Genomic DNA, 20,303 nt, shown 5'->3' on the forward strand with positions numbered 1-20,303 from the left:
TTGGACTACAATAAATAAAATTTTAAGAGATATAAATATAGCAAAAATAATGAGTTATCATTTTAACTTTTAAAAATCTAAATCTAATAAATAATTTCTCTGTCAAAATTGAAGGCATTAATTGTTGTGTCCAGTCCATTGATAACTTTCTTCATGTTGATGAAATCTTACTTGGCCTTCCTCCTCGTTTTTGTTCAGCGTGCTTTACTCCACTCTATTTTGGAAGTCAATTCGGAGAAAAAAACATACCATATCCATAAATTTACTCCTTTCTTATTGTAAATCTTTTTCAAATTGAAAACAAATAGTATACGCATCAAATTCAAAGTAAATAAACATAATATATGCAAGTATGAAGAAAATAGATCCACCTGGAGGCTGTTTCATTTAAGGTAGTAAGAAGAAAATACATGTGCAAAATGAAATCAACAAAACCATAAAGAAGAACATATATTGATGAAGAAACATAGATGAAGGAGATTATTTTTGCAAAGGAGATTATCAGCAAAGGTTTCTTAGTTGAACATGCTCTGTGTAACTAAAACACACTTTATACCTACCCACCTGTAAAAATTTTAACCCACAAGTTTATTATTCAAACACTTCACTATCACTATAGAATATTATATATGTATAATCCAACAATATATGCAAAAACGTGAAATAAATAATGCTTCATCAAATTTAGCTACCATTGCATATTTGTGTTTCTCTCACACTTGTACGAATTGCTGTCATAACAGTATTAGACATGCCAATATTATTTTTCCTTCCTATTCCTGAAAAACAAACAATCTTAGGTCAAAACAAAACTACCACAAAGTCATAATAAACACACAAATCACCTTCACTAAACATTTTTTAAGCATAATGATAAATAGAAAATATGGAGGCAATTTTAAAAACACAGATCTCAATCTCTTCATTTTTAGAAAATTTGAATGGAATATGTTGGACACCCAATCTCTTCATTTCCTTCATCTTCGTTTTTAGCAAGTTTGCTTCCCCGTGTCGAGGGTTTCCTCAATCTTGTGTTCCCCATCCCCGTTTCGCTTTCGCCGTCCCCATTCTTGAAAATAAACTGCTTTACTCCTCTTTAATTTGTAGATCTGGAAAAAAATATTTCTAGATCTGGAAAAAATATACATATCAGAATCAGTTTCAGAAAAATTAAAGATTGAAAATTAAATAATAAAGAAAATAAAAAATATAAAGAAGTGAAACCTTAGTGATGAGTGATGAAAAACAACAGAAAAATGAAAAAATTGAGTTAGTTAATAAAAATATACAAAATAAACATAGATTTGTAGAAGAAAGAAGAATAGGAAGACCTGGGTTTATTTTTGAAATCATAAATTGATGTCGCAGATTAGCGGTTGTTTCGATTTGGTTTCAGTAAGAAAAAGAGAAAGAAGAAGAGGTAGAAGGAAGAAGAAAAAGAGGAAGAGTGTGGGTAGGAGAAAGTTAGATTTGAAAGAGTGTGGGTAGGAGAAATGAAGTGAGTCACAAAAAGAGTGTGGGTATGAGAAAGTTAGATTTGAAAGGTTTAGAAATATAGAAATAATATTTGGAAAACTCAGACGTGCAAGCATAGCATGTAGCAAAGAAAAGCAAGTAAGCTATCCACGTGGCAGCTTATGAAAGCAAAGGGGAAAAAGGGTATTTTCCATACCATCTAACTTTCTTATATTGTAGATACGCTGAAGAGAAAAATACACTAAGGGAAGTCATTATATAAATTTTTCTCGAAGTATTTATTTCAGGGGGAGATTCTATATCTCAGGGGGAGATTGTATTTCTAATATACAAAATTTTTGATTAGAACTTAAATATTTTGTCATCATCAAAAAGGGGGAGATTGTTAAAACATAGTTTGATTCTAATCATATCTTAAAGTTTTGATGATAACAATTAAATAAATTTTGTATAAGTAAATATGGTACTCTAATTCTATGTTTCTTATTTAAGAAGAAGTTCTAACTCAAGTACCATCAGAACATGGACTTTATGTAATGCTGAAAAAACAAGAAAGAAAAGTCACACTGAACTGAAGTTCAAGAAGTTTCTAATGAAGTAACTTCTGAATGCACCAACCGCTGTAGACAAATTCTGATAGAAATCATTTTCACAAAGTCAAGACAGAATTTTTGAGGAAAAAGGAAAAACATAATGTGAAGTTTTGATACTTGATAAAATACCGTTAGAGACATAATGATTAAAAGACAGCTGAAGCAGTTTTAAGGAACAAATTTCAAGAAGCGTGGAAAGCTCAATTAACCAGCACGATGTAACACCCGAGGCCGAAGAAGGCGAGGGGTGGTTGCACCGCATGAAACACCTGGGGCCAATTGGGGCTAGGGTGGTCGCCACATCGGAATGAGAGGGATCCTAAAGCCGTGCAGGTATGGGACTGCATGGTTGAAGGAAAGCTTATAAGGATTGATAGGTACTACTTATATCAACAAGATGCATCTTCTTTTTAGGAGTCCGTTCAATAAGAACTCCACAGTTAAGCGTGCTTGACTTGGAGTAGTATTGGGATGGGTGACCTTCTGGGAAGTTTCCCGGAAAGCGTGCGAGTGAGGTCAAAGCATGCTGAAAAGAGCCGTGTTGGTTTGTGGGGTCAGTCGATCATCCCGAAAGCAGTCTGGGGCATTACACACGACACACAACATTTTTTGCAAAGTAGCTTATGAGGAAGCAATGTACAGATTTCTTAAATCTATAAATAGAAGATAGATTTGAAAAAGCAAGTAGGACGACGCACGCAAAAGATATCTCAAGAAAACTCTTACGCTGAAAGAAAATATTTCATTCAATCTATCTTATTGAGTTCATATTCATTGTACTTAAAATATAGTGAAAAATCACAGTTGTGATATAACTTAGATTAAGAAGCATTATAATCACTAGTTAGAATTTATTGTTGAAACGATTCTTAAGTAACCAAGTTGTAGTTAAGATTCTCAAGAAGACATTGTGTTTTGTTCCTTGAGTAACTAAGTTGTGGTTAAGATTCTCAAGAAAACGTTGGTTGTTGCCTCCGTGAACCTATTGTAATCAAGTTTTGATTAGTGGATTAAGTCCTCGACAGAGAGAGGCGATATCACATTGACGGGTGGAGTGGAGTAGTTTGAATTCAAACAAACCAGGATAAAAATATCGTGTGAATTTTTATTTCTCAAAGAAAACCACTTAATCAAACCCCCCCTTTCTAAGTGTTTTCATACCCTTCAGTGTATTCTCCACCTCCATTTGTTCGCAGAACTTTGATCTTCTTCTCACTCTGGTTTTCGACAAGTATCTTGAACCTCTTGAAGATTTCGAGTACTTCATCCTTTCGTTTGATCACATAAATCCACAACTTTCAACTAAACTCATCAACAAACAAAACAAAATATTTGTTTCCACCAAGAGCATGTTCTTTGAATGGTCCACATACATCTGAATGTACCACTTCAAGTACGCAGGATGATCAGTTGATTAAGTGAACGAATATTCAAATGTCCAAACCTCAAATGCCACAACCAACTATCCTTGTGGTCAACAACAGTTTTAAGACATTGAACTTCTGTTGAATTGATCATAGCCTTAAATGTCTTGTTCTTTGACAGTGGGGACTTTAACACCAAATTATTCTAGGTGTCGAACAATTTACAAACATCATCTTTCATGACAACTGAGAAACCTCTTTCGACCAATTGTCTAACACTTAGTAAGTTGCACTTCATTCCAGGTACATAAAGTACATCTTTGATCATGGCTTTTTCTCCATTGCTCATCTGAAAAACTATGTTGCCAGTACCTTTTGCTTGTAACTAACTATTCTCAGCAAGTTTTACCTTGGTCTTCTTCGACTCGTCGAAATCTGCCAACCACACCTTTTGACCAGTCATGTGATTCGAGCAGCCTGAGTCGAGAAACCACATTTTGATTCGACATGGTTATCTGCAACTGCAGCCATAACCACCATTCCACCTTTAGAATCATCTTAATCTTAGCATGCAAGGTTTTCTCCTTCGTCCTTGCCTTTTGTCGATCCACTGTCTTTCTTGTACCAACAATTTTTGGATATGTGAACCCACTTTTCACAGTTACAGCACTGCACACCTTTACCTTTTTTATCTTCTTTGTCCTTTCGATAGTTTCCTCCTTCCCTTTTCGAGGATTCAGAAGTCCTATGTTCATCCTGCTGCTTATGGGGGTTCAACCAAGGCTTCTTGCTCTGATTCTTGTCGTATTTGCCTCTGAATTTGTTGGAACCACCACTCTTTTTCCATGACTGAGCTTGCAGTGCCTGTATCGAATCATGAACTCATTTCCTTTCAACAATCCTAATCTTATGCGCCTCTAACGAACCAACCAAATCCTCCAATTTTAGGTCTTCTACTTTGTTGGATTCTTGAATAACTAGGATAACATGATCAAAGTGAAAGGTCAACATACACATTACCTTCTTAACTATCATCTTATCGGTTAGGGTTTCACCATAATCCTTCATGAGATGGACGAGTTTTTGCACCTTCGTCGCACTCTGCAACCTTTTCATCTTCTCCCATCAACAGCAATTCATATTGTCGATACAAGGTCTGCAACTTGACAACCTTGTCTTTCTCACCTCCTTCATAATACTTCACCAGAATATCCCATGCCTCCTTAGTTGATTCAGCATTAGAGATCCTGTTGAAGTTTGCTGAATCTACCACTGTCTGAATGCAATACGCAAACTTGCAATCTTTCTTCTTGACTTTGTTGTGGGCTGTTTTATGTGCTTCGGTTGCATCTGCAGTAAACATAGGTACGCTGCTTGTAACCAATTCTAGGGTTTCATGGAAGCCAACGAAGGATTGCATATGTTTTTTCTATCTGATCCAATTCTTGCCTTCAAGAGTTGGAAGAGAATTCAGAATGCCACTAGTATCATTTATCTTTGCAGCAATTGATCCATGTTCCCTGGAACAATAACCGGAAGCTCTGGATACCAATTTGTTAGTGTGTGAGGCACTTTTAGTGAGAAGATAAAGAGAGAATAATAAAGCAAATAAGGATTATATTATTCACTTGAATTATACAAATAAGAATATAACCTATGACTATTTATATACAACCCTAATTGGGCTTGGGCTTACATAACTTGGATTGTATTTGATATTATTATATTAATAATATCAATCCCACTAATATCTTAACAACCCCAATAATATCTCAACATTCCCAACTCAAGAGATTAGAATCCAAATGGAATTGAATAAAGGTGATCCTCTAGCTCCTTTTCTCTTTTTTCTTGTGGATGAGGGGCTTAGTAGCTTATTTTCTATAGTTATAGAGCTTGGTATATAATTTTGGTTTAAGGCGAGATACTTTATTCTTTGGTATCTCAACTATAGTATGTTGATGATACCACAAGTTTTTGGTCCCTACTATTGAGAACTTATGAAGTACAAAGGAGATTGTAAGGGTTCTGAGTTGGCTTCGGGTCTTCCATATGTATGTTATTTTACTGATAAAGAGGCTCCAATATTGAAAGCCCATGTATGTTAGTTTGGGTGATCGAGTGGTTTTAAGGGTTAAATATTTTTTTGGTTCCTATGAAATTATCAAATTTTGTTTTTGGTCCCTATTAAAAAAATGACATGTTTTGGTCTTTACAAAATTATTATGCACGTAGTTTTAGTCCCTGGTGTTAAACCAATGTGTATTTTTGAATGATTATTTTGAAAACATGTTTAGACTGTTATAAAAAGTTTATTGAAAAAAAAGAACTCAAAATTTGATTTCTAAGTCGAGATTTTCATTACTTTTATCATTATCTTTGATATTTAAAAAAAATCATATTTAATTTTTCTCATTTTAAAACACTAAAATTTGGTAAATAAACAGTTTACAGTATTCTAAACATGTACAAAAAAAGTTATTCAAAAATTTAAAAGTGTTTTAAATAGGGACTAAAACTTCATGCATAAAAATTTTGTAGGGATCAAAAAATGTCTTTTTAATAGGGGCTAAAAATAAAATTTAAGATATTTATAAGGACCAAAAACATATATAATCCTTGCTTAATTATATGCTTAATGTTATCCATGTCTTCTTTTGTCTTTGTTAAAGATGCTTGTGAAGATTTGGAAGGAAATAGTAAGGATTCAAAAATAATTTCTTTTGGGAGGAGTGAAAGGAGGTTCTAAGATCTCCTAGATTAAGTGTGATTCTATTTGTAAACTAAAAAGTATGGAGGGAGGCTAGAAGCTATGGATCTCTGGCCAGTTAATTTAATCTTTCTGGATAAATGGAGATGGATAGTGATTATAGGTGGTCGTGGTCTTTTTGTAGCTAAATACAATGCTCTAGTTGTTCTTATCGTTAGGGGAGGGGTGACCTACGGTTTCTGGTCAATTTCTGCTTAGGTCCAAAGAGGATGACCCATCTGATCGGATTTTTGATGATATCTTCATTAGAATATGTTCGAGCCTCCAGACTTATTTATTGAAGGATTCTTGGGTAGGATCCATTCCCCTAAAGAATAGGTTCACTGAGATGTTTACACTTTCTAATCAACTTGATAGTTCAATGGAAGAGATTGTTCAATGGGAAAATAGAAATCTTGAATAAGATCTCAGGTGGAAGAGACCCTTATTTTTCCATGAGTTACCAACTATGAATAATCTTCTCTCTATTCTTCAAGGCTTTACTCTGTCTCAAGATAGAGATAAGTAGAGCTTAAATCATACTAAATATGGTTTATTATGTGTTTTCGTTGTTTACAATATTCTGTTGGATCTTAATATCTCTTCTTTATTCTCTCATCTAGTTGAGAACTTAGTCATTTTCCTCATCTGGATTAGTTGGGCTCCTTCTAAGGTGGTGCTCTTTTCTTGACAACTTTTACAAGATATGATCTATTCTAGAGAAAATCAATATAAACGGAGAGAGGTCGTTGATTCTGACGGGATCTATTATCACTTGTGTGGGATTTCAGTTGAGTCGATTTCCTCTTCTTTTTTTTTTCCAGTTTTAATCTTGCTTCAACCATGTGGTATAAGACATTTCAATGGTTTTCCTGGAAAGTGGTTATTCCTAATAATCATATGCTTCTTTTATAATTTTTCCTCGTGCAGGGTTAAGTTCAGAGGTGGTTTTGCTAAGATATGGCATGTAGTTGTCTGGTCAATAATTATGGCATTTTTCCAATGCTTTATTTGTTGAGCATTTTTTCTTAATTCTAGAATTGGTTTTGGTTTGTGGTTTTTGATGATTCTCTTAATGGATTTTGATTTGTCGATAGTGGTTCTAGTGGTTTGAAATTTAGTCTGATTCCTATGAGGTGTGATTTTTACCTACTTGAGTTTCATTTCTGTGTTATAGTTCTGAGCCTTTTGTGTTTTTTGTTCTTCATTGATTATTGTAGTCGTATCTTTGTTTTTTTTTCTCTGTGGTTAGTTTGACACATTTTGTGTTATCCGATAACTTGCGCTTTGTATTTTGGTAGTTTATCCAACTCTTATTTAATATATTAATTTGACATTAAGAAAATCATTTGTTTGAAGAGAAAAGTTGTGTTTTTAAATATATATTTTTTATTAAATAATTTTTTATAAAAAGAAATAATTTATTAAATATAATTTTTTTGAAAAATTTGTATTTATTTAATTTAATTTTTTAGTCAGATAGACACCCTAATTATGCTCAGACTAAATTGTAAATTTCATTTACTCCCTCCCATACACTCTTTTAGTGGGGGATGGTTCTTGGAGGCAAGTGTGGGCGATTAAGGCGGTTCTTAGGGCGTTCGAGTTGGTGTCGGGTCTTGGTATTAATTATCACAAAAGTAAGTTGATCGGTGTAAATGTTAGTGCTAACTTTTTGGAGGCCGCTTATTTTGTTTTGTCTTGCAAGGTGGAGGAGAGCACTTTCTTTTTTCTTGGCATTAAGGTGGGTTGTAATCCGCGGAAAAAGGAGTCTTGGACTCATCTTGTTTCTAAGTTGAGGAGGAGGTTATCGGGTTGGAAAAACCGTTTCTTGAGTTTGGGTGGAAGAATCACTCTTGTTAAATCGATTCTTAGTTCTCTTTCCATATTCACAATGTCATTCTACAAGATGCCTTCTTCGGTAGCTAAGGAAGTGGAGAGGATTCAAAATAATTTCTTATGGTGTGGGGGTTTGATTGAGAGAAGGAAGATCCATTGGGTTAGTTGGAAGAATATTTGTCTTCCGACTTCTAAAGGTGGGCTTGGCTTTAGGGATGTTGGCACTTTCAACCTTGCTCTTCTTAATAAATGGCGGTGGAGGATCTTACAAGGGGAAGAAGCGCCTTGGTACAATGTTCTAAAAGCCCGGTATGGTTATTTGGTGATGAAATCATTTTGTGGAGGTATGTCATCTAATTTTTCTTCTTCTTCCACTTCTTCTTCTTCTTCTTTTTCGGTGTGGTGGAAAGATTTGATTTCCATAGGCAATTGTTCGGCGGAAGACCCGATAGTGTCGAATTGTAGGTTTGTGGTTGGAAATGGCTATAACACTCTGTTTTGGGAATCTTGTTGGGCGGATAATTATAGTTTAAAGGAGCGTTTTCCGAAGTTCTTTGCGTTATCTTGTTTGGTAAGGGTTTCGGTGGCTAGTATGGGAGGTTGGGTTCATGGAGTGTGGAAGTGAGGGAATTTAGGTGTGGTTTTGGATGAAGATACCGACCCTTCGGTGGTGGCCGAGAATGGCACGCTCCATTACTTGTTGGGGGGCCGAATTGTCCATACGGAGCGGAGAGATAAGGTTGAGTGGAGCGGTTCGGAAGGAGGTTCGTTTTCTGTTGCTTCTTGTTATGAGTTTTTGGCCGGCTTAAACTATCCTTTTGGTCCTCCGAATAGACTCGAAGATGTGAAGGATTTAATTTGGAAGGTGCATGTGCCGTTTAATATTAAGGCTTTTGGTTGGAGAATTTTAATTAATAGATTACCAACCAAGGATTTATTGATGGGAAGGGGTGTTCTTTTGTCAATAGAGAATTCTTTGTGTGCTTTTAGTGGTTCTATTCCGGAAAGTTGTGATCATTCTTTTTTCAAGTGTAAAGAGGCGGGTGTGGTTTGGAGAGAGATAGCGGTTTGGGTTGGAAAACCGATTGGTGGTATGGAAGAAGATTGCAATCAAAGCTTTATGGATTGGTTCCTCTTTTGTAAAAAAAAGAAAGTTAAGGAAGGTAAATGTGGGGTGTTATGGTTAGCTATTGTTTGGATTTTGTGGATGTCTAGAAACGGCTTTTGTTTCCGCAACGAAGGTTGGGTTGTTGATAATACGGTGTGGAATATCAAGTCTTTGTTATGAAAGTGGTCGTTTTTTGGAGAAATTACGCACCCAATATATAGTTTTTATGAGTTTACTAAAGACCCTTTGTTTTTTCTCTCATAGCTATATTTGGTATGTAATTTCTTTTTGACAGATTTTTGTTTTTTTTCCGTCCTCTGTGTAATCAGGTTTGAGAACCCTTAGTTCTCCAATATATTCCATCTTGCTTACACAAAAAAAATTTTGTACAAATTAAACACTCTGTATTTAGTATTACAAGAAGAAAAATATCATTAAAAAAATAATAAAAATTATCAAATCAAAAATAGTTCTAGTCTTTCAAGTATTTTTACAAATATATTTATATGAGAAATTGTGAAACATTAAATACTATTTTTTATCTAAGTAAACCATTCTTCTGCACGTTTTTCACAGAGTGAAGATATATTTTGCTCTCTCAAAAATACTATAAAATCCAATTAATCCTCCATAAAAAATGTCATTTTGATCTCTTACAAAAATTACAGAATCGAAATTAGTCTCTTTGTTAATAGTTTTTCAAAATCTTTTTTTTTTACTTTTTAATCGTACTAGACTATCATGTTTGATTTTATTTTTTATTTTTCATTTATTAAGTAATAAATGTTAGATTAATTATTTAATTAATTCATTATGGATTAACAATAATAAATGATTAGAAATTATTATTAATATAAATTATGGTATGTTGTTATTAAGTATTTATTGAATTATTATTAATATAAATTATGGTATTTTGTCATTAAGTACTTATTGATGAATCATCTAATTAGGCTATTGTTTCTGAATGAACTGTGATGGATTGTACCATTCAATTAAGTCTAGTGAGAGGTCTCTGCCCTCAATCGTTTAGTTATTTAATAGTTGTCCTATTAGACGATTAACATATTGTGAAAACTCGGCAATGAGGGTAGTAATCATTTCATATTCTCTCTTCAACCGGCAATTTCTTCAATCCGATAAGATACATCGTTCCTATCATTGTTGATTATTATTTAATATAACAATATGTTATAATTTAAATCTATACGATTTATTTAAATCTATCAATTGGTATCAGAGCCACGTAAATACATTTTATAGCTATTGTTAACAATTTTATAAATCCTACTATACTATATTTTAAATTGGATTCCCAGAATTGTGATTTTAAATTGATTGTTATGTAAACAATAATTCTGCATTGAGATTTTAAAATGGATTAAGAATAATATTTTTGATCTTTAACCCTTAACGAATGATTCTTCAACAATTTCAGTATATGTATATATCGTTTGTCAATCATGTTCAACTTACTCTTATCCTAATCTGTTTATTTAAAGAAATAAAGGTTACAACGTGATGTTTCTATCGAAAGTCAAGTTCATTTAGAAATAACAGATTTGCATATCCAGGATTTTGATTTTCGGATTCACGAAAACACTATTTTCTCAATTTTAAATTTCTTTATATCGACTTGGTACTCTTTTTTTTTTGTAAGCTATAGACTTGGAGCTTGAAATCAATATATGGCTTCTTCTAGTCAGTTATTATTGATTTATTATTCATAAATTATCAATTACAGACTCTTTATTATCAATATAAAATATAAAATTTTGATAAATCCTTTTTTTTAAAGATTGATGATCTTTATTTATAAAATTTAGTGTAACAGAATCTGTTTCATTGCTTGAAACTTTTGAGATTTAAAAGACATCACGTGGTGTTGTCACTTATAGTTAATATAATGTTTTATGTTATATATATATATATATATATATATATATATATATATATATATATATATATATATATATATATATATATATATATATATATATATATATATATATATATATATATATATATATATATATATATGAGGAGGGATCAAATTACACCCGAAGAGTTACACCACGAGTTACACTCGTTCAATAACTACATCTCGAATTAATATTTTTTAAATTCAACCGTTGGATTGAAACATAATATCATATAGATCATACCTATAAAGTTTGAGCTTAATCTATAATGATTTACTATATCATCAAGATATCCAAAGATTAACGTCAAAATGAGCTTTCATATAACGTTAATTTTGATGTGATTCAATGACATAGTAAATCATTATAGATTAAGCTCAAACTTTATAGGTATGATCTATATGATATTATGTTTCAATCCAACGGTTGAATTTAAAAAATATTAATTCGAGATGTAGTTATTGAACGAGTGTAACTCGTGGTGTAACTCTTCGGGTGTAATTTGATCCCTCCTATATATATATATATATATATATATATATATATATATATATATATATATATATATATATATATATATATATATATATATATATATATATATATATATATATATATAGGGCCGGTTCTTTAAATTTGGGTGCCTTGGGCGAATCAAAAGAGTGGTGTCTCTATAATTTTTTAACAATAAATACATAAGGATAAAAGAAGTAATTGGATGAAAAACACATTTTCATTTGACATTGTGCAAAAAGAATATAAATATGGATATTTAAATCAATGCATGCATTAGGAAAACGATTAAAAGTATTTAAAAAACTCAATATCATATAGCTTGATTTTGATTCAACAATTAAAACTTTTCAAATAACTTTCAATTATTCAAACAAAATCAATTATTCAAACAAAATTTCACCATCAAGATCAAGAGAACCGTCATGTTCTGAACAAGTTTCAAGATGTTTACAACATGCTTTCAAGTCCCTATCAGATAATGATCTAAGCCTTTCAATACTAAACAAGAATTCAAAAATATTTTCATATGTGCTATGCTGCTTAAATCTTCTATCTAAGACTCTTCAGCAGACTCAAGATTCAGTTGTGTGAGTTGAGGTGGATTTTCATCATGGTGTTGCTTTCTACTAATTTGACGTTTTTGAATAAACACACATTCAATCTCCATTTCATTCTCATTCTTTTCATTTTCAACACTAGCCTTAGCATTTACAAATTCAGATTCTCTATATTTTTTCAAATACTTGATCAAACATTTTACTAGTTCTATAGCCACATCAATACGCATGTCTTTTTTTTTTTTTTGCAAACTTTTGCTAATTTCATTAACAGTAGTTAACAATTCAAACCAAATAATCATAGCTATTAAAATTTGAAAGTTTCCAATTTCATGAGTTGCTAAAGATTCGTCTTCACTCTTAATTTTGGGATCATTATCTTGTTCAGATAGTTGAAGTGGTGCTTCACTCTTAGTTTTGGGATCAATAATATAAAATATTTTACATATCATTGTTTTAATTTTAGTGCATCAATTAAACTCTTTAGTTGCTAAAATTATGAATATATTAATTGATTTTATTTTAAGAAAATTAATTGATTTTATTTATGAGAACATTCTTTTCTTAATTTTGACTTTGTGGTGCCCCTATAATTTTGTTAACCAGTTTTTTTTTTTAATTCTAGCAAGTATTTTTATAATATAAAATTCTCTTTTAATACATATAGGGGTAAGAAATTTTTTGTGGTGCCCCTAAAATTATGGGGCCCTGGACTCCCGCCCCGCGAGCCCGTGCTCAGGGCCACCCGTATATATATATATATATATATATATATATATATATATATATATATATATATATATATATATATATATATATATATATATATATATATATATATATATATATATATATATATATATATATATATATATATATATATATATATATAGGAGGGTTATATTGACTCCAAGAGTAAGTGTTCAACACTTACTCCAACTCATAACCATTGATTATCATTAATCCAACGGTTTTAATTAAAGTTTTATATAAAAAAATATTTCAAAAAATAATTAGATTAAATGATCAATTAAAACCGTTAGATTAATGAAAATAAATGGTTAAGATTTCGAGTAAGTGTTCAACACTTACTCTTGGAGTAAATATAAACCTACTCATATATATATATATATATATATATATATATATATATATATATATATATATATATATATATATATATATATATATATATATATATATATATATATATATATATATATATATATATATATATATCACCACTAGTATAGTCAGGTTTAGAGATCAGTTCTAGCATCAAGTTAATCAAGTCCTCTCCCAATCGCAGTTGTAAGTTTAAAGGTTATATTTTAAATCTTTTGATTATAGAGTTTTTAATGCTGAAATATTTGTGCACATCGGTTACCCGATTCGAGTAATGAAATTGAAAACAATCTAATTTTGGAATAAATCTTATTTGATTTATTAATTAGTTATTTTAATTTGAAATAAATATATTTTTAAATATTAGTGTTATAATCTAATTTTTGAAATATATTAAAAATCATTTATCCTCAAAATATTCTTATACGTCACTTTAATAATATTAATCAATTATTGATATGTCTGAGAATGGGAACGCGCGGGAAACGTGGACGAGGGAGGCCAAAATTGGCGCCATCGTCACCGGCACCTCAACCGTCACAAGCGTCTTCAACTGTGAAGGAGACTCCTGTTCTGGAAGAGAATGAACCAGTGATATTGGTGGAAAGCTTGCAACAATCCTATGAAGCGCAAGACCTAACAAATATGAAAACCCTAAATTCGGAAAAGGAGCACAATTTGAAGGAAACTACGCAACCTGAGCAGAAATTATGGGTGGATATCGTGTCTGAGAATAGGAATCCTTCAAAAGGCCTGTCAATTCAATATGTGGCTCCTAATCTGGTTGATGGAGAAGTTGAAGTTGCGATTGAGGAAGACGATGTTGCTTCGGAGATTCATTTCTGGGCAAATTCTTTGATACTATATGCTTTTGGAGAAGATCTCAGTATGAACATGGTGAAGAACTACATGGCAAAAACGTGGAATTTCGTGAAGCTACCTAATCTGTATTACAACGATGATGGATACTTCATCCTCAGATTTCACTCTCATGATGACATGGATGCGGTTCTGATGAAGGGACCATACACGCTGAGGAACGTTCCGCTTTTGCTTCAAGAATGGAGACCAGATTTCAACCTAAAAAGGGATATGCTGAGGACTCTTCCAATTTGGGTTAAGTTGCCACAACTTCCAATGTGTCTATGGGGGGAAAAGATTCTTAGCAAGATTGGAATCGCCATTGGATTTCCTCTGGTCATGGATGAATGCACAGCCAGCAAGCTTAGAGTCTCTTATGCTAGAATTCTAGTGGAGGTGGATGTTACTAAAGATTTTGTGAAGGAGATTCCTATTAGAGATTGTGAGGGTAGGAAGATCAAAAAAATGGTGGAATACGAATGGAGGCCAAAATTATGTGACAAATGTAAGAAACTTGGTCATCAATGCAAGGAACCTGTAAGAAAAGTTGAGAGGAAATGGCAACCTAAACCTCTGATCCTAGTGAATGTGACCACAAATGAGCATACCAAATCCACACCTATTGCTAAGAATGTCACTGTGGAGCAAGGAACTAATTCCTCAAAGGATAGTCATGAGATGGACAAGAATGTTGATGAGACACCATGGACCTTGGTGAAATCTACAAGAGAGAAAGGTAAGAAAATCTCTACTGATGCCCCTGATGTGATTAACTGTTTAAATGGATTTGATGCACTAGGAATTACGAATGATTCACTAGTGACTGTGGAGGGTGATCCATGTTAACTTCTTGGAATGTAAGGGGCTGAATAAATCAGGGAAATTACGTGAGGTTAGCTCCCGTCTCCGTTATATGCATCCTGATATTATGATATACATTGAAACCCGGGTTAAATAACCTAAAGCTAGGATCATTAGAGAGAAGCTGAAGTTACATGACAAGTACACAGGGGCGGATCTACCTTTATAGCATTGGGGGCTCAAGCCCCCACACAAAAAACAAAAAATTAATTTAATAAAATTACTAGTTTTTTCTAGCCCCCATTAATTTATATAGGTTTATCTATTTACATTTACTCACTCAAATTTAACTTTTCACTTTTTCAACTTTCTATAAAATTTAACTTTTCAGTCTTCAATTTTTTATTAATTAAACATTTGTTTTTTAATTTAAATATAAATATTCTCTTTATTTAATATTCTTCTTTTTATAATTTTTCAAATATAATTTTTTTTGTCTCTTTTGCTTTCTATGACCCACCTTCAATATTTAAATTTTAAATTTTTTATTTAAAAATTGATTATTATTTGTTTATATTGCATTCACTCACTATTTAAAATGTTATTATATTTTTTATTTTAAATTTTTTTTTAAACATCAAATCTATATATTTATACTCGTATTTTTTATAGAAGCACATAATTAAATAATTTGCATTATATTTTCAAAAATATTAATTTTAATATTCTATAAATGAAAATATAATATTTGGTTATATATAGTGTGACATTTGACATTGTTGATTATGAACAAATTATTAGAAAATTTTGAAGTATTAATCTCGTGGAGGATAATTATAATTTATAAAAGTTTGTATACATTTTGATTTTGATTTTTCTTTATAATTATGTATATTTAAAACAAATTATAATATTTTTAATTAATATACATCATTTTTTAGCCCCCATTAACAAAAATGTCTGGATCCGCCACTGCAAGTACATAGATAATTACAATAAGCATGCTAATGGTAGAGTGTGGATATCCTGGAATGCTGCTAAGTATGACATACAGAAGATCCAAAGCACTGACCAGGCTATACATTGTGGTGTGTATGATCACCAGGGCAAGTTTAAATACTACCTGACTGCAGTCTATGCTCACAACACCCTGGCTCAAAGGAAAATTTTGTGGCAGACCATTGTAAGTATTCATTCTACTGTCCAAGGACCTTGGTGCATTATTGGAGACTTCAATAATGTGATGAGTTCCCAGGGCTGGATTGGTGGTAGGATGGTTAAAGAGGCTGAATATGGAGACTTGCATGAGATGATGAAGCCGACTGACTTGTGTGAAATGGATAGTAGTGGAGATCATTTTACTTGGAACAATAGGCAAATTGTTGGGACTGTCTACTCAAGAATAGATAGAGTGCTTGGTAATATGGACGGGTTCCATGATAGCATGGATATAAAGCTTAAATTCTCACCTCTTAGTGTGTCTGACCATGCCTTATTGTATCTGGAGCAGAAGAATTACAGGCATAAGGCTAGCAGATTTAAATTTCATAATTGCATAACTGAGATGGAGGGCTTCAAAGAGACTGTGGAAAATAGTTGGAGAGAGCCTATCACAGGTACTACTATGTATATCCTGTGGAACAAGCTCTAAAGGCTCAAACCTGTGCTTACCAAGTTTAGTAAATCTGTCTCCCATATGAGGATTAAACTTGAGGAAGCTAGAAGTGCTTTGGAAGAGGCCCAAGTTGAGCTGCATCATGATAGACTGAACCCAAGTCAAATCAACAAAGTCAAAGACCTCACTGAGACAGTTATTCAGTTGAATTCCCTTGAAGAGAGCATGTTGCAACAAAGATCCAAGATTGACTGATTGAAGAAGGGTGATAGTAGTACTGCTTACTATTATGCCACCATTAAGGCAAAGAGTCAACATAGAAGCATGGATATGTTGCAGTTGGAGGATGGATCCATTATCACTGAGCAAAAGGACATCCATCAGGAAGTTATGAGATTTTACACAGGCCTTATGGGTAGTAAAGCCAGACTGCTTAAACATATGGATATTGAGGCTATCAGAAGAGGTAAACAAGTTACTATGCAGCAAGGAATAGATCTTGTGAAGCAGGTGTCTGAAGAAGAGATTAAGGAAGCCCTTAATTGTATTGGTGACCTTAAAGGGAAGGAGTGAAAAACACTTAGAAAGGGGGGATTGAATAAGTGTAACTTCAAAAACTTGAATGATAAAAACAATTAACACAATTATTTTTATCCTGGTTCGTTGTTAACCAAACTACTCCAGTCCACCCCCTTAGAGTGATTTACCTCAACTGAGGATTTATTCCACTAATCTAACTGATTACAATGGTTTTACACTTAGATAACCTCTATGTCTTCTAGAGTCTACAGATCACAACTTGATCACTCTAGGAATCCTTTTATAATCAATGTAAAAATAACGTTTACAAGAGTATGTTTTGCTTCTAATAAAGCTGTAATCATAACTTTGATATTTCTCTTAAGTTCTAAGCTTAACACTCACTAAAATATTACAAGAGTTTGTGAGGTTGAAGATGAAGTTCGTGAGCTTTGAATTTGACAGTGTTTTAGTATTTTGCACAAGTGTTCTTCTTTGCTTCTGATCAGAACTTCTATTTATAGGCTTTGAGAGAAGATGACCGTTGGGGTGCATTTAATGCTATGCGTGTAAAGTACAACGTTGTATTTAATGTTTCACACTTTTGTCAACTACCTCGAGCCATGCTTTTGCTGCTTTTACTGAATTTGCCTTTTGTAGCTTCTAACGTTCCATTTGTCCGTCAGAGATTAGACTAAGTAGCCTGTCATCTTGTACTTTCTTCTGGACTCAGATTTGTAGATAAACAACGTTTGAATATCAGAGTCAATCAGCTTGGTGCAGAGCATCTTCTTGTCTTCTGACTTTGAAGAGCTTTGAGCGTGAAACCATCAGAGCTTCAGAGCTTCTGCTTCTGACTTCATGTTCTTCTGATGCTTCATAGATCATCTTCTGATTCTGATTGACCATCTTCTAATGTCTTGCCAGAGCATGTTCTGATGTAGCCATCCAGAACCTCCTGAGTTAGTGCTTCTGAGCGCTGCTTTGTGCATACTCTTTATATATTTCCTGAAATGGAAAATGCAAAGGATTAGAGTACCACATTGTCTTATATAAAATTCATATATAATGTTATCATCAAAACATAGAATATTGATCAGAACAAATCTTGTTCTAAAAATCTCCCCCTTTTTGATGATGACAAAAACATATATAATTGATATGAATTTGTAACTAGAATATCAGATGAACAAAGACAATTACACAGATATAGCATAAGCATATAATCATAGTTTGTGAATATGTCCCCCCCTGAGATTAACAATCTCTCCCTGAAATTAATACTAGAAGAATTTATAAATAAAAGACTTCCCTGAGTATTTTTCCATTTCAGTCGAGACTTTCACTTTGAATAGAACTTCAGGACATTCAGAGCTTCTCTTTATTGCTTCCATAGGACAGCTCCAGAGCTTTGAATTTCTCTTTGTAATCAATTGAATCAGAACAATCCTTGCTTCGGATTTTGAAGCTTCAGAGCACTAAGCTTGCTTCAAATCTTTAGGAGCTATAAAATTTCTTTTCCCCATGTATTTGCTTCTCATGTTTAGCTTTTTCAGAATATCTTCAATCCTGCAAAAACTATCAAAGACATAGAACTTGCAAATAATGTTAGGAATGTTGAGACTTAATCCCAGCAACTGATATAATAAATCAATTCAATTATCATGTTTCTCCCCCTTTTTGTCATAACATCAAAAAGCTTAAAAGATTCAGATGAAAAAGACACACAGAGATAGAAGATAATATTTCATTGATAAAATATCAGAAGATACAAAAAGATGCAATTCAAGAAGATGCAAAAAACAAAGAAAACAAACTAAGACACAAGATATACTACGACTAGCTAAGCTTAGAAGCTAAGACGGCCAGAAGGTTCTTAATCTCATTAGTGTCTTCCTTCTGATTCTTCATGAATGATTTGAACTCATCATGAGTATCCTTGGCCTTGTCTAGACGAGTAGCCAAGGTTGCTTGAGTCTGTTGAATCTTGTCCAAAGTGTTCATCAGAACAGAGACAGGAGGTTCAACAGAAGTAGCATCAAAGCTATTGTCCATAGCAGGAGGGTTTGCATCAGCTTCAACCATGAGAACATCTTCATGATATGCAGGAGCAGGGATCTCAGCATCTGGATGTTCAAGAGCAAGAAGTATTTCAGCCAGATTCTCAGGAGGTGTTGGAGCAACAGGTTCTGGTGAGTATTCAACTTCTGGATATACCATATTTGGTGCTTTAACAGAGGGGTTCTCCCTAAGCCAGTTGAATAAGGACTAAAAGTCTCCAGTCAAAACATTGTATTGTGGCTTCCACACAACCATAGCCAGAGGTTGTACTTCTTCAAGCTCATCAACAATAGACTCCTTCTCTATTGCTGGCGTCCAGTTTGTAATTGGATGAAATTATTTACCATCATCTAACTCCAAAAAGTAACCAGAAGGTCCAGGAGCATCAACCAAACATCGCTTCTTGATATTCAGAAAATCAGCCTGAATATCCTTCTCAATGACTCTCCAGAGCTTGCCTACAGCAACATGATCCATTATGGAGTCATGAGCAGATTTCAGAGCATCTAAACCTGTTCTGACCTTAAGTGTTAATAATTCACAGAGTGTATCAACATAAGGTTTAGGTGGTAAAGTTCTCGAAGGTGATATAGGGAGTTGGAGATGGAGAGAAGAGATAGGCGTTTCTGGGTGAGAGAGAGCATAAGGTTGAGAGACTCCATCAAGAGAAAACAACGATTCTGCTTCATTGTCAGAGTCCAGAACAACCACTATAGGATCAGGTTTTGGTTTGGGTTTGTAGTTGCAAGAACGCATGAGGTCATTGAAAGAATCAAAATTTGTGGATTCTGATGCGGTGGCATTATTGTGAAAAGGATTGTCAACAGGAGTGTAGTTTGAATGTGTGGGTGGTTGAGAATTTGAAATGATAGCATGGGTTGGATTGATGATGTTTAAAGGAGTGACTTCGAAGATTGGTTCAGAAACTGGGGGTTCAAAATCAAGAATAGTCGTGGGGCCTTTAGACTTGGGTGAAGGAGGAGGGGTGAGAACTTTTGGTGTTGGAGAAGGTTTAGCTGGGGCTTTTTCTGGTTGAGATTCTGGGTTGGGGGCTGTTAATACATTCTTAAAGTTAGAAACAGGAACAAAATCAGGTTCAGAAATGACAATACCTGGAGCTCTTTTCTTGTAAGGTCTTTCAGGTTCTTCTCCAAAGTTCTTCCTTTTCTTCTCCTTCTGAAACTCCATCTTCTTCTT

General features: G+C 33.2%; 1 protein-coding gene across 1 annotated transcript; it reads left to right on the forward strand.

The window, feature by feature from the left end:
• Positions 1-13,717: 13,717 nt before the first annotated feature.
• Positions 13,718-16,562, forward strand: LOC131597508 (uncharacterized). The gene is made up of 2 exons (XM_058870202.1): positions 13,718-14,942; positions 15,853-16,562. The coding sequence occupies exons 1-2, from the start codon at positions 13,718-13,720 to the stop codon at positions 16,560-16,562; spliced, it is 1,935 nt and encodes a 644-aa protein (XP_058726185.1).
• The last annotated feature ends 3,741 nt before the right edge of the window (positions 16,563-20,303 follow it).

Source organism: Vicia villosa, linkage group LG4 (assembly GCF_029867415.1).
Source record: "Vicia villosa cultivar HV-30 ecotype Madison, WI linkage group LG4, Vvil1.0, whole genome shotgun sequence".
Classification (NCBI taxonomy): domain Eukaryota; kingdom Viridiplantae; phylum Streptophyta; class Magnoliopsida; order Fabales; family Fabaceae; genus Vicia; species Vicia villosa.

What these genes read in the sequence shown, in the direction of transcription:
- LOC131597508 (XM_058870202.1), top strand. Translation starts at nt 13,718, where the DNA reads ATGGGAACGCGCGGGAAACGTGGACGAGGGAGGCCAAAATTGGCGCCA. An exon ending in TTCACTAGTGACTGTGGAGG is followed by an intron (nt 14,943 to 15,852) that starts GTGATCCATGTT and finishes ATCATTTTTTAG; the next exon opens with CCCCCATTAACAAAAATGTC.